This window comes from Xiphophorus couchianus, chromosome 5 (assembly GCF_001444195.1).
Source record: "Xiphophorus couchianus chromosome 5, X_couchianus-1.0, whole genome shotgun sequence".
Lineage (NCBI taxonomy): Eukaryota > Metazoa > Chordata > Actinopteri > Cyprinodontiformes > Poeciliidae > Xiphophorus > Xiphophorus couchianus.
Window position 1 is genome coordinate 6130913 of NC_040232.1, and position 14721 is coordinate 6145633.

General features: G+C 37.4%; 2 protein-coding genes across 3 annotated transcripts; both read left to right on the forward strand.

Annotated features, from left to right (window-relative positions):
* Positions 1-666: 666 nt before the first annotated feature.
* On the forward strand, positions 667-2995 carry LOC114143984 (GTPase IMAP family member 4-like). The gene is made up of 2 exons (XM_028016400.1): positions 667-911; positions 1691-2995. The coding sequence occupies exons 1-2, from the start codon at positions 758-760 to the stop codon at positions 2803-2805; spliced, it is 1269 nt and encodes a 422-aa protein (XP_027872201.1). The 5' UTR covers positions 667-757; the 3' UTR covers positions 2806-2995.
* Positions 2996-4076: 1081 nt separating this feature from the next.
* Positions 4077-12428, forward strand: adisspa (adipose secreted signaling protein a). Of its 2 annotated transcripts, none has more exons than XM_028019261.1 (6): positions 4077-4249; positions 5258-5335; positions 6664-6800; positions 8068-8221; positions 9874-9999; positions 11547-12428. In XM_028019261.1, exons 2-6 carry the CDS (start codon positions 5317-5319, stop codon positions 11645-11647), a joined length of 537 nt encoding a protein of 178 aa, XP_027875062.1. In that variant the 5' UTR covers positions 4077-4249; positions 5258-5316; the 3' UTR covers positions 11648-12428. The 2 variants fall into 2 exon arrangements, with proteins under 2 accessions (XP_027875062.1, XP_027875063.1); XM_028019262.1 differs by having other exon boundaries at positions 4082-4211.
* The last annotated feature ends 2293 nt before the right edge of the window (positions 12429-14721 follow it).

Below are 14721 nucleotides of genomic sequence, written 5' to 3' on the forward strand. Positions count from 1 at the left end.
GAGCCGATCGTTTTTCCCTACATCGTTTTTTTTTTTTGTCCTGCGGTGCCTCGCGGTCTCTCCCCCGCTTCTCCCTCTCCTTGCGCGTTTTGCTCTTCTGCTAGAGCGGAGAGTTTTTTCCCCTCGGTCGGTCCACTGCCCTCATGTCAAGCGTGTGCTCCACACATCTGACCAATCACACACAGTTTCAATTAATAATGTGGCGGGAAAACACTGAAAAAAAAGTTTATCTCCACTTTTTTTGTGGAAACGGCTGGCAATTGGCCAAGCTGTATAGCGTTCGTCGGCAGGTGTTTATGTACAGACACTCAGTCAGCGGTCAAGAAGCACAGAAAGAAGGGGAGTCGGTGTGAGAACTGAATAGGTGAAAATAAATGAGTGACAGAAAACAGAGCAAGATTTGGACTCATTTTAATGCTACATCAAGCTCCAGGGCAGAGTGCAGACTGTGCAAAGTCAGCATTTCCTATCGTGCAGGCTCGACAAACAACCTGCACAGGCACATGCGGACATCACACGCATCGGTATTGCTATAGCATTGTTATGCGGCATTTTTACTCATCATAAGTGCTTAACAATGTCAATAATGAAACAAAATATTATAAAATTAGGTTTAAGCTATTAATTAATTAATAATGTCAAAAATATATATGGGGAGCCGAAAGAGCCGGCTCTCTACAGTAAGAAGAGCCATTAGAGCCGCATCTCGAAAAGGAGCCGAAAATCCCATCACTAGTACAAAAGGCACCTCGAAAGTATGTGTGCAAGCTGGGCTGAGTTTCAGTTTCATGTCAGCAGGGCTATAAAAGAAGGGCCTCCTGCAGGAACATTTCTATGTAGCTGGAGTTTCTGCTCTGCACTTTCTAACCTGATCATGGACAGAAGACGCTACAGCTCAGACAGAGCCAGTGGTGAGTCAGGATGTTATCTGTTGTCTGAAGGCAACTTATAGTATTTTAATGCTTTATCTTTCCTATATGAGTAGCTTAGCTGCTATCATTACCATCTGTTGTAATTAGCTTACGTCGTACAAGAGTTAATATGGTTGGTGATTGATTTTAACCATAATATTGTTGTTTGTATCTTAGTTTGCAAGCTTAGTAGCAAACTAAGAAAAATATATTTGGATTTTGAAATGCAGAGTGGTATTTTTATTTTGACTATCTGAAAATTACATAAACTGATAAACACGGAATTTACCGTATTTACAAGTTAAATAATTGATTTGGTATCTTATATTTCTCCAACAGTGGCAGCAACGGAAAGAGATTCACCATTATTTATGTAACAACTATAAAAACAAACATTCAAACATTTAGCTTGTATTTGTCAATATTTTTTTAACATATAACATTTTTTTGCCATTTTGCTAGCTTGAAGCTCTTGGACGCCCCCTGGTGGTAGGAGGGTCCAAAGCAACCGCTTATCTCAACTGTGCTCCGAATTTGACCTTTTGCTTTTTCAGCTTGAATTATCATTAAAGTTATTAAAGGAGGAGTAAATTTTAGTCAAATATTCTCAGAAGTTTTCTAGAAAAAAACTTAGAAATTTCAGAGTATGAAAATTCAAACATTTGCTGAAAATTAATTTATATATCTATAATTGCTCTACTGCATTGTTGTATTTTCCTGAGCTTCATTTTCTACAGCTGAATACATAAAAATTAAGTCTTTAATATCTATTTTTACAGGCACAAACTTTACGAACAACAACGAATTGAGGATTGTGTTGGTGGGGAAGACCGGATCTGGGAAGAGCGCCTCTGGAAACACCATTCTGGGGCGAAAGTGTTTCGATTCAAAGTGCAGCCCCAGATCTCTGACGATCAACTGCTCCAAATGTAACAGCGAGCTGGACGGACAGCAGGTCGCCGTTATCGACACGCCGGGCTTGTCGGACACCAGGTTCGACGAGGAAAAGACTGTTAAAGATTTTAGCCGGTGCGTCCCGTTTGCCGCGCCTGGCCCCCACGTCTTCCTGTTGGTCATCGCACTGAACAGATTCACCGAAGAGGAAAAGAAATCCGTGCAAAAGATTCAGGAAATCTTCGGGAAGACTGCAGATAAATACAGCATGGTTCTCTTTACTCATGGAGATCTCCTTGAAGACACCAGCATAGAAAATTTCTTGTCTGAAAGCTCAGAGCTGCAGGATCTTGTGAGAAGATGCAACGGCCAGTATCATGTTTTCAACAACAAACTGGAGAATAAAAAGCCTCAGGTCACTGAGCTGCTCCAGAAGATCAGAACCATCGTTGATAAAAATGGAGGAAGTCACTACACCAACGAGATGTTCCAGGAAGCCGAGAGGATAATCGCAGTGAAGAAACAACAGATCCTGAAGGAAAACGAAGAGAAAATGCGCAAAGAGAGAGCAGAACTAGAGGAAGAAATACAGCTACAGTATCAGAAAGAGATGCAGAAGATCAATGAGCTTTTCGAGGCTGAGAGAGCGAGGGAAAGACAGGAGAGAGCGAGGGAAAGACAGGAGAGAGCGAGGGAAAGAGAAGCAGAGAAGATGATGGCTAAAATGCAGCTGGATGAGCAGAGAAGGATGGACGAGCAATGGAGAACACAAGAAAGAGAGAGGGAGAGACAGGAGAGACAAAGAGAGATGTACGCCATGCAGGATCAGATGAACAGAGAGAGAGAAAAAGAACGGAGAGAGCAGGAAGAGAGACTGCAGGCCTGGTATACGTCACAACTCCAACAGCAGGAACACAAACTGCAAGCCCTGCATGATCAAGCAGCCAGAAGACGAGCTGAGGAATCCACCAAATCTGACTCCTCCTGTGTTATTCTGTAAACATTTGACAGACATCGTCTTCCTTACAAGGTTAAACAATTATCTTTTCTTTGTTTCTTGTCATAAACACCAATCTGAACATGTTAGCAGTGTTGTGCATTTAAACATGCATGTTGCTTCACTTTGTTAAAACTGTAGAAATTATTTGTTCTGTGAATGGAAGATAAATAAAATAAGACTGAAAGAATAACATTTATGTCTTTCTTTTATTCAGGCTCAGCGATTTAAAAACAAAGTAATACAAGATGAAATAAGACGAATGAACACTGTAAAGTTTAAAGGAGACTGAAAAGGAGGTGCACAAAGAGCAACTAAAGAAATAAAATGAACTCAATAGCGCTGCAAAAGAAGGTGTGTGTTGAGTTTCAGTTTCATTTTGGTAGCAGTGCTACTATATATGCTTTAAGGTTTCACTACAGCTGAAGTTTCTGCGCAGCACTCTCAGGGTTCAACATGGACAAGCAACAACCTGCACTATATATAAACAAACTACTGTTCTTTCAATAAAAATAATGCAAACCTTCTTTACTTCACGTTTTTATTTGAGAGAAAAAAAATAATTTAATCTCAGACATTTTCTAGAGAAAAATTGGAAGTTTCTGAGATCGAAAGGTTGAAAATATGCTAGAAAAAAAATTACATTTTGAGATTAATCTAAAAAATGTTCAAGAAAAAACTGGGAAGTTTCACATTTTCAAAAATTTATCATTTTTCTACCTTTGAAACTCAGAAATTTTAAAATGTTTTCTTGAAAATTTCTGAAATTTCTTTTCCACGCAAATGTTCAACTTTTCAAACTCAGCAATTCTCTTTTCTGTAGAAAAATACTGAGATTAATTTGAAAATTTCAGAATTGTTGTTTTTTTTTAAAACAGTTTTTTCACTTTCGGAGCTCAATATAGAAATTTCCCATTTTTTTCTAGAAACATTCTGAATTTAATCTTAACATTTCAGGGTTTTTTTTTTTGTTTTTTTTTTTTAGAAATTCCTTGACTGAAATACCTTTTGTTTTATCTAGAAAATTTCTGAGATTAATCATAAAACTTCAGAATTTTTTCTAGAAATTTTTTTAAACTTTTGGATTACAATATATTTTTTAAAAAAATTCTGAGATCAAACTAAAAAATTCTGAGTTTTTTAAAGTTTACTTTTTCTCCATCTCCAGTGGCCCTAATGCTCGGTGCCGTCCTGCGGCCGCATGTTCCGGACCAAATGCCCTATTTTCATATTTTCTATTTTTCCAGACAGGAACCAGGGCGGCGCGGGCGCGCGGACGCAGCGCGGGGGCGCGCCGCGCACGGGAACGTTCAGTTCTGCATCATCTCTCCATCTTTCCAAGGACAGACAGCGGACTGCCTCTGTTCACAGAGGGGAAACGTTACAGCGCTGCCGCTGGGAGTAGAAATGTAAGAGCTGGAAAGGAGCAACACGGCGGACCGAAGCGGTTCGTGTTTCCGTTTTTTTTTGTTGTTTATTTATTTCAGACGGGACGGGATTGTTTTCAATGGCGCATAGAAAAGGGCTTTGCTACAGCTGCTAACTTGATGGGCGTGGATTATTCCACACTTATTGTTTTAAATTGTGGCGTGTTTGATTCTCTTGCATTGATAAATGTGTAAATGTGTTAGGTAATCAAACATGCGGAGCTTTATTGTAAATGTTAAATATTAATCCTGACAAACAGTTTTAAAATTGATTAAAATTTAAATTATATCCAAGTCTGCAACATAACTAATTTATTTATGTAAAATTACTTTCAGAGTATTGCAAAACTATTTCCCTCGAGACGTTTAAAACACGATATTTAAAATATTTTAAAGGGATTTTATGTGATTCACCAAGAAAGTAGTAGACAACTAATGATTAATCAATAATCAACTAATTTAGTAATGATTAATTGTTAACTGGAGCATATATACTCAGAAAATGCCATTTAGGATATGAAGTTATTGCATGTTTATTGTCTCAAAAAGGAATTTAGTTATTTCTTGATTTGCATCTTTTTATGTATTTCTAATATTGCATAAAAACTGAAGTGGGTAAATAAAAAATAAATTTTTTTAAAAAAAGTCAGAGTAATTGATTGTAACTATGTTAACACAAAAATCAAACAATAAAGATACAATTTTGCACTTCTACAAATTAAATTTTAAATCTGGGATGTAAATTTTAATCTCAATATATATATTTTAATTTATCTATACTGAAACTGTCAAATCAGATTCAATACTATTTTCATCCTCAATAAAAATGTAAAAATTCTAGATCTATGATCTGTGTTTAAATTGAAGCATTTATGAGATTCGCACTTTAGTTTGCACAGATCAATAATCTCAAGAAAATTAATAATTTTACAAATTTTAATAAACTTAAAACTAATTGTTTGGAAACATGTTAGTCCCAGATTGGCTGAAATTGCTGAAACTCTGATACTGTCTCTGTTTGTCCTCAGGTCAGTGATGACAACACCAAAGTACAATCTGAAAACACCCAGATCATAACCGCATCACCATGGCAACGGGAAGAAAAGGTAAGCAGGAAACTGCTTACCTTTTGTTCGTTCTCACTGAATGTGTCGATTCTTTCCAAGGTTCTTCCTGCAATCCAAAACGTGATTGTTGAAATGTTTCTTGTTTTTATCTCTTCAATAATATGCTACACAGATCATATTTTATTAGTCTAATTTTTGTATAAACAGGAATCTGTAAATCATAGTTGATCCAGAATATTAACAGGTTTTTTCACAGGTATTAAATAAAGGTATTTATGTTTTCCAAAGCTTTTTTAGGGACATTTTGTCCTAATTTTTTCTTTTACTTTTGGCAACAAAGATTTAGCAGCAGTTTCTGATTTTAGCAATGAAAGCAGAAACATTGTAAACAGCGGCGCCGCTCAGGGGGGAAGTTATGACCATTCTTAGGGCCCCTGACCAACTGGGGGCCCTCCACAGTTTTTTTTATTATTATTATTTTTCTTTTTTGTTCATAGAAATTTTTAAAAAATGGAGCCCTGTCAATTACGAAATCAATAATATTGTGTTTTCTAAAATTGTTCTTAGCAGTAAAATTTAAATGTTGCCCCTCCCAGACCAAAAAGCAAACATTTGCCCTGAACCTTCTGGATCTGCATGAAATGGTTGTTCCTGCTTGGAGCTCGACGGTGATCAGCAGCAGTCAGTGGAAAACACGAACGACTGTGGCTGTTACTATGCTGCTAATAAAAATAATAAAATTAGAGAGATAAGAGAGAGAGAGAAAGGTTAAAGTATCAATTTGTAACCCAGTTTTCTCCGAGAGGTGGGTAGACTGTGTGAGATTATCAACCAGTCAGCATAGTTAGGTTGGACTCCTGTCTGCCTCCATTTCACTAGCATTTAATGAATTAAGGAAAGAAATTACCAACATATTTATATATTGAACGTGTCTCTGTACCTTTTACCACTTAACAGCAGGTGAGTCAGTCAGCAGCAGCTCTAACCCTCGTCCCTCCTGACCCGCCCTCTCCTGAGTGAAATTAAAGCTGTAACTTTTATACTTTTTTATTTGCATATTTGTTAAAACTGTCATTATGTTGGGACAGTATGGCACAAGAGATAATCTGTGAAAAATCTATTTCATCTGCTTTCTCCCAGTACTATCTAGAAACGACTAATCAGAGATAGGAAAGTTTTAGTGCTGTCAATCACAATCTCATGCGGCTGCTCATCCCTATGCTGCAGCGAGCGCAGCCTGTTGTAAATGCTTGGTCTAGTCTAGGCTGTAAATGGCCCCTGGACCACATATTGGACATTCCTGTCCTGATAGTTTTACTTGTTTTCTTTCTAATTTTGAATTGATTAATCGTTTTCTCCGTCTCCAGGCTCCACGTCCAAAGCAGGCGGGGTTCGTTTCCCTGACGATGACGAACCTCCAGGTTCTCCGACCCGCAGGGACGACCAGTCCAACCTCTCCACCCTCGTTGCTGTCCAAGAGAAAGACGGAAGCTACTTGGTTAAGGTGTGTGTTTATGAGTTTGTGTATAAAGAAACATAAACTCAGTTTGTTGCACATGATTTAAAGCTACAGAAAAAACCCTGCACTGCCGCTACATTGTTCGTTGCTGTAGATCAAATTCAAACATTAGCAGTTCATTTCCAGCTTTACGTGAGAAACTGTTCGCTCCAGAAACTGTTCGCTCCACTTCATTGGAACTTCAGTTTGTTTACAGAGAAAGTCCGGTTCGTTTGGGGAGGTGTGAATGTGTGAAAACAAAAAATTGAACTGGTCCACCTAAAAACCTCGGTCTCGGTTCCGTTGAAGTGAACTCTGATGTGGTTTGAATCCATAATGTGAACGGAAAGCGGACCAGAGACCGCTCCAAGAGCAGGAAGCTAAAGCGCAGGGCATTCTGGGTAAATACAACCAAAACAAATGAGCATGTTAAGAGCTAGCATAAGGCTGGACAATAAATCAATAACAATATATATCACAATAGACACATGATCAAAATCAATAGATAATATATCTGACAGAATATTTAATATTCACTGAACTATAATCCAGAACCACACAGCATTCTGGGAGATGTAGTCAGAGGAAAGATTTTAGCTACTCAACCTCTCATAGCTAGCTAACAAAGGTCGGTGGAATCAACTAACTCACTCACTGTTTGGTTACCTAGCAACAGCTTGTTGAGTAACTTGGCAAGTTTCGACACCATGCCTCATAACTGCTTAAAAACAGTGTGGAGTGAAAACCGTGGATCAAACCGGAATGGTCATGGCACATATTTGGCAGAATTTTAGATATTTAAAACAAAAAACTAATAATTAACTATAGATATTACAGATGAAGCGGTTATATTCTGATACATTTTCCAGTCTTATGCTAGCAGGAGAATTGGCTCATAGTCTTTCACCAAAAACAAAAGAGAAATCCTACAACTGCTGAAATCTGATTCCACTCCTTTTTTGTTCACATTTCGTGGAGAAGAAATTTGCGCTCAGTGTCTTCTTCAGAGGCTTTCGTGTCATTTGATTCAGTGGTTCTTGGTGCAGCGCCACCACAGGGGAGGGAGTGAACTGGTTTTTCAAAAGTAACAAAATGTTGCAATTTTGGTCCCCAGTCGAACTGAGTCTACCAGGCAATCAGCTGTGAAAACTCACTAAATTGGGTGTGAGGGAAAAAGCAAGTCAATTTAAGGAATACTAAAAAGATTGTGTTATAATTTTGTTTTCTTTTAATAGTCAAACCTTGGAAAACCATAACCTGTTTCTTCCTTAAGGCCGGTTTCCTTAAGAGTCACCACTGCTATGAGATTGTCTTCACTGTCCCAGATGTGCCCAGTCTGGGCAAGGAGCTCACCTGTCTCCCGTCCCTCTCTCCGACTCGGCGGGCCCAGAACCTCCGGATCCAACGCATTAACTCCATGTTGGAAGGTCAGTCTAAGGACAACATATCACAACTTCATGTTTCTGTTTTTACCTTCAGTAAAATATCTTAATATGCAGTGTTTTCCAAATTCTTCCCTTCTTTTGATGAAGCCATAGTGAGATGCTGGGCCTGGTATGGAGCCCCCTAGTGGACATTGTTTTCTTTTGCTTTACCTCTCAGTACTAGTCAGTTCATTCAGTTCAGTCTTTTTGCTACTATACAAAAAGACTAATTTCCTTCTTCCCAAAATATGAACAAAAATGGAATAGAGTCAGATTTCAGCAGTTGTAGGATTTCACTTTTGCTTTTGGTAAAAGATTACGAGCCATTTCTCCAGCTAGTGTAAGACTGGACGACAAAGCTTAAAAACATATCAGGATATAAAGGTTTCATATTGATAAGACTTTTGTGAAGTTTTTACATGTAAGTTAGTATATCTGAAGTCTTAAATCTTTTTCTTTTGGTTAAAAATTAGCCAAACACTTATGTGCAAAATGTTGGAGGCAAAACAGTTCATCCCTTCTGTAACACATAAAAATTACAAAGTTTTTTTAAGAAGAAAAAAGGAAAGAAAAGATACATTAAAACTATTTGCACTACTTCTGAGTAATTTTTACAATCATTCAATCAAATTTTATTTGTATAGCACATTTCAGCAGCAAGGCATTTCAAAGTGCTTTACATCATAACAAACACAGAATCACAATGCAATATAGAATCAATCATTAAGTCAAGTTACATCAATAAATTTGTAATTGATTACATTTCAAATACAATCCTAAACAGGTGGGTTTTTAGTCTAGATTTAAAGGAAGTCAGTGTTTCAGCTGTTTTACAGTTTTCTGGAAGTTTGTTCCAAATTTGTGGTGCATAGATGCTGAAAGCTGCTTCTCCCCGTTTGGTTCTGGTTCTGGGGATGCGGAGCAGACCAGAACCAGAACCTGAGAGGTCTGGAAGGTTGATACAATAAAAGCAGATCTTTAATGTATTGTGGTGCTAAGCCGTTCAGTGATTTATAAACTAACAACAGTATTTTAAAGTCTATTCTTTGAGCTACAGGGAGCCAGTGGAGGGACTTTAGAACTGGTGTTATGTGCTCTATCTTCCTGGTTTTAGTGAGAACGCGAGCAGCAGCATTCTGGATCAGCTGCAGCTGTTTGATTGATTTGTTGGACAGACCTGTGAAGACGCTGTTGCAATAATCAATACAGTGTAATATCACTATTTTTGTTTTCATGTGCTGAAGGACACATCTATCTACCGAAGGACATTACACAAACAAACATGAGAGCGCAGTTATTAGAAAGTTGGAGCTGAATAAAAGTTGGTCAGCCCTTGGGCGCCCCCTTGTGGCCGAGGCACCAAACATCTCCCTTTCTTTCCTCTGTTTTAAATATCTCCGCAGCTTTTTCTTTTTTCTCTGCTGTGTTCCTTCATTTTCATGATACTGCTTGTTTATAAATTTTCCGAGGCCTTCATATTACAGCTGAATTTATACTGAGATAAAATTTCTCCATTTCTGAAAAATAAAATCAGATTAAAATAAGATGATAAAAGTATTTGAATTAGCTACAATAAACTTGTTGCCCAGAATTACAAATAATATAAACAATATATAGTTGTTTTTAAATATATGTAACTCTAAATCCCCCAACAGGAGGAGTGAAGGTGACATGTGAGTACAGGACTCACCAGGAAGGAGTTGTCCAGGAGGAGATGACTGTTTCGGCTAAAGGACGAAAAGACAGCAGCTTGAAGATCAAACTCCAGGCCAAAATCATTGGTAAGTCTGTGTGGTAACTCTGGTTTACCAGCTGCTGGAAAGAACAGGATCAGAAACAAAGATATCTGTTCCTGTTTGGCCTCTTAGAAGGTGAAACAATCACACATTTTTTCTTCCTTTCACACAACTCAGTCAGAGAAAAATAACATGATTCACAATTAAATGTTCACACAGGATTATGAAACATTCCTGGAAATGTTTCATGTGACAGATTCATCTTGTCAGGTTTACTTCTTACTTTCGCTTCCTTCTCTGTTCAATCTAGGGCTGAAATGATTAATCTGATTAATCGTAATTAATCCGATTAATTGCAAATAATCGATCATTGAAATAATTGTCAACTAATTTAGCAATCGCTTAATCATTAAGTGGAGGATACAGACACAAAAAAGGCAATTTCTTAAAAAATGACATATCTGGAGCAGTAATTAAGCCAAAACCATATTATATATATATCTATATATATAGATATATATATATAGATATATATAGATAGATATCTATATAGAGATATAGATATATATAGATATCTATATCTCTATATAGATATCTATACATATAGATATCTATATATATATAGAAACATATATATATATATATGTTTCTATACATCTCGTGCCCCTGGTAGGGCAAAGAGAAGCAGCTCCGGGTGGGGAGAGGGAGGCTCGGGTCTCCCCGTAACAGGGGAGCCCCAAGCAGGCCGACCTACTGGCCGGCCGGCCGGCCAACCTCCCTCTCCACCAAGGAGGACCGGGACTTAGTCTGCAAACCGAAGCGTCGGCGCTATCGCTTACTAAAGCGATAGCGCCGACGCTAGCGCAGTAGTAAGGTTGACTATATAGATATCTATATATAGATATCTATATATACATGTATAGGCTATATCTATGCTATTTTACTGCATTTTAGGCAATAAAATATTTTCTTAATTGAAAAGGAATTGAATTATTTGTTTATTTGCATCTCTTTATGTAGTTCTAACATTGTATAATAAGGCTTAAGTGGTTACATGAAAAATCTGTAAAATGGGACGTTTTTTATCCGATTAATCGATTAATAAATACATTTACACCTTCATTCTGTTGCTTATTAACTGCTCTGAGTGTTACTCTTTCAACAAATTGCCATTTTTAGAGTGTGTAAACTCCAGTTAACGACTAATAACTTACTAAATTAGTTGATTATTTCAATATTCAGTTAATCACAATTAATTTGATTAATTGTTTCAGCCCCAGTCTGTACCACTAAATATGAAGCTTTGGTTGCTTGGGAGGAGACTTGTGCTGAAATTACATCTTGTTTAGCATTTTGTTTCCCTCACAATATGTGGTTTGTCTTGACATTTTTTTTTGTACCCCTCCAGGGGGTCTTTTGTGGGCTCTAGTGTCCCTTATATGAGTTGTCTTGACATTTTAATTAAAGTACTAAATTAGTTGGTGATTGTTTCAATAATCAATTAATCACGATTAATTGTTTCAGCCTATAGTTTAACATTTAAGTGACATGTGTAATAACAATGCTTTTCTGTTGCCTTTATCCCCTGGCAGACCCTCACCATGGGACCCCCATGCTGCTGGAGGGGGTCCGGTGCCTGGGGGCCCAGAGAGACCCCCACGCCAGGCGCAGCAGCGAGCGGAAGAGGATATGACAAAAACAGACTCAAAGCCACTATCTTTATACATGTATATGAAGATGTAATAATTATTATGTTACAGGTTCAAGGCTCACAGTGGGCTGTGGAAACGGCCTCATGTGTGTCCCTGTTTACAAACCGTCATGGATTTGTGATGCTGTTAAAGTATTTATTGAAACAGTGGGAATGATGCAGCATGTTGAATTTCCACTGTAGTTATGCTGGATTATGGCTCTAATATACATATAAAATGTTTAAGTAATGATTCCTCTGCTGTGAAAAAGATGAGCTAGTTACACTCTGCACTTTTTTTGGTTTTGTTTGATAAGCCACGAAGCCTCCATGCTGGAGAGGCTATAAAACCAGCACGAACAGTAGCCAGCGTACGATCTATCACCCAAACCTGCAATCACTGCCAGGCGAAAATCATCATCAACAACATCATCATCATCAGCAGCAGCAGCAGATGACATCACAGTCATAAAGACAGCAACCCATCAGAGGGACCAAAATTAAAGGAGACCTATCATGCAAAATTTATATTTAGCATGTTTTTGCACTTCCATTTGGGTTTCTACTGCTTCTAAAAACAGACCAAAAAATACTCAGCAGTTTTTTTAGCAATACGTTAATATTTTTGGTGTCTGGAAAATGAGCCATTTCAAAAACCTCCAGAATGTGGCGTCACAAATCAACAGGCACTACCTGTTACCTAGCAACCACAGCAGAGCTGCACCACATTTGGTCAGCTGGATGAGCTGCATAATGGCTGCTGGAAAAGACAAGCGTTTTGTTGTTGCCTTCCATTCAGAAACCACTTGCTGCATTCTTGTTGGTTGTGCACTTCTGCTTTTCAAAGATGTACGGATGTATAACTACGCATCTGTTTGCAGCCATTTTCACATGTGAGTGTAAACATCAAGTTGGTGGGCGTGGCCAGCAGCTTATTTGGAGTTAAAGTGACAGACGCCCTAAAACAGCTCAAACTAGGCAGAACTGATCAGACTAAAATACTTTTTTTGTGCACAAAACGTAATGAACATGTTTCATATTGCTAACAGATCTATCCTAACCTGTTCAAGGAAGCACAATAGGCAACCTTTAAGAAACTGTATGCAGTTTGGTTTGTAAGTGTAACTCATTATCTTATATTTAACAGAAAGTTGTTAGAGATTAAATAAAATTTCTGATGATTGCACATTACATTTAGCTCACTGCCAAACATATAAAGTCGGACATTTGACTTTCCTGTTGTGGCAGCCTGGGACTGCTACAGCAATATTCACCTGTCTGTTATCAAACCTTTCCAGAAAATCACAGATTCCTTCATGCAACACAGAGGCTTACGTTTCCTTTAACTAGAGTCTGTTTGTGTAAATTTAACCGTCTTATAGTAAAGTTGTTTATTTTTTAAGTATTCATCTCAAGATATGTCAATGCATGGTTGTGTTGCATTTCCCACTAACTCAAAGAGCAGAGTCCTTTTTATTTTACTATTATCCAGAATAAAGTCTTTTAATTTGAAGAACAAAATAATTACATATGGACTTTAAAAACATTAAATTGCATCTGTTTTATTAAAACAATTGGAGCATTTTCTGTGAATAATCAGAATTAAATACAGAAAACAGGAGATTTTTTAAATACACTGGGACAATCTGATCACTACCATTCATCCTTTAACAGTGCCTAAGGATAAACATTGTTTGCAAAGCTAAATTATTACTTTAAATATTAATTCAATAAAATAGTCCTCAGTTGAAACACTATTGAAGATTTCCATCCTTCCTACTGTTTTCTAAGTAATGAAAGATTATTTTCCAGATGAATCATCTATTTCCATTTTGACAGACAGGCTTGATATTTTTAACGGATCCAATCTGGACGCGGCGCCGAGCCAAACTCAGACCACATGGTGACAGCAAATGTTGGAGTCCAGCTCTGATACCAGACTGAAACTAAAGTCACTTTCATCATCAGGGATCTGAAGACTTCTGCTGTTTTTCTTCTGTTGTTGATTTTGATGGTCAGCCTGGAGTTTACTGTTTCTGCTGTTTAAATTAAAGCACTCGCTCAAACACCATTCTGTCTGCTCGGTTCCTGGGGCGTTTGAACTTTGAATTTTAGTTTTTATTTACTTAGATCTAGCCACTTTAGAGGTTAGTTCAATTCAATTTAAGTTTATTTAATCCAGGACAGCACATTAAACAACGGCTGCATGTTAAAAACAGAGAAACTGTTGTTTTCTATGCAGGTTTTATAGTTACTAATTTCCATACCCAACCCTTGGTTGGACTTAACCCCCACTCCCCCCAGTAAAATTAAAGATTTGTTTATTCATTTTGTTTTCCCCTTTGTGCTTTGCATTATTTTCCCTTATATTACAGCCATTCTCTTCCCTTTCATTAGTAGCTCCTTGTTGTCTCACTTTGTTTAAGCTTAAACGATTCACTGGCTCATTCCATTGCATTTGTTCCACATCTGTCTGCCTGCATTCATGCTGCAAGTCTCATTTTGTTAATTTTTATTAAAAAGCTCTGAATTTCTATCCTGCACTAGAGATCGTGTGACCTCAGTGAGATTTTGTGTTTTACCAAATCTCTGCTGTGCTCAGGAAACCCAGAAAGTTATAGGGGACATTTGATTTTTTTTTTTTGAAAACCCATTTCAAAGTCTGACCAAATTTTATTTTTCTCTTGACTTTAAAAGTATTATGGAAGTAAAAATGATTTTAAAAAAAGATTTAAATATTATTTTTTTCCTTCCTCCCTTTCATTTCAAAGCAAACAACTAACGGAGAAGAAAAACATTTTTAAAAAAAATCTGATTTAAAAAGAAAAAGAAAAGAAATCTAGCTTACCTCACACTGTTTTTCCATCTTCCCTTTTAAGGCTAAAGGAAGCTGTATATTATCCGTATCATGTAACAGTTGAAATTTTAGCAAATCCTGCGCTGATGCCGTCAGATTTTGTTGGTGGAATTACTGGCGTCAGAATTGATCTGTGACTCATTGATCGATAACAGGTGCAGTAGTCTATCAGGACCTGTAGCTACATTTCTTTTTGTTTATTTCAAAGGGGACAATACAC

Bases quoted from the DNA above. Each gene is read 5' to 3' on its own strand.
- LOC114143984 (XM_028016400.1), top strand. From the start codon at position 758: ATGTGTGCAAGCTGGGCTGAGTTTCAGTTTCATGTCAGCAGGGCTATA. The intron at 912-1,690 runs GTGAGTCAGGAT...CTATTTTTACAG, and splicing joins CAGCTCAGACAGAGCCAGTG to GCACAAACTTTACGAACAAC.
- adisspa (XM_028019261.1), top strand. The intron at 6,801-8,067 runs GTGTGTGTTTAT...TTCTTCCTTAAG, and splicing joins ACGGAAGCTACTTGGTTAAG to GCCGGTTTCCTTAAGAGTCA. The intron at 10,000-11,546 runs GTAAGTCTGTGT...ATCCCCTGGCAG, and splicing joins ACTCCAGGCCAAAATCATTG to ACCCTCACCATGGGACCCCC.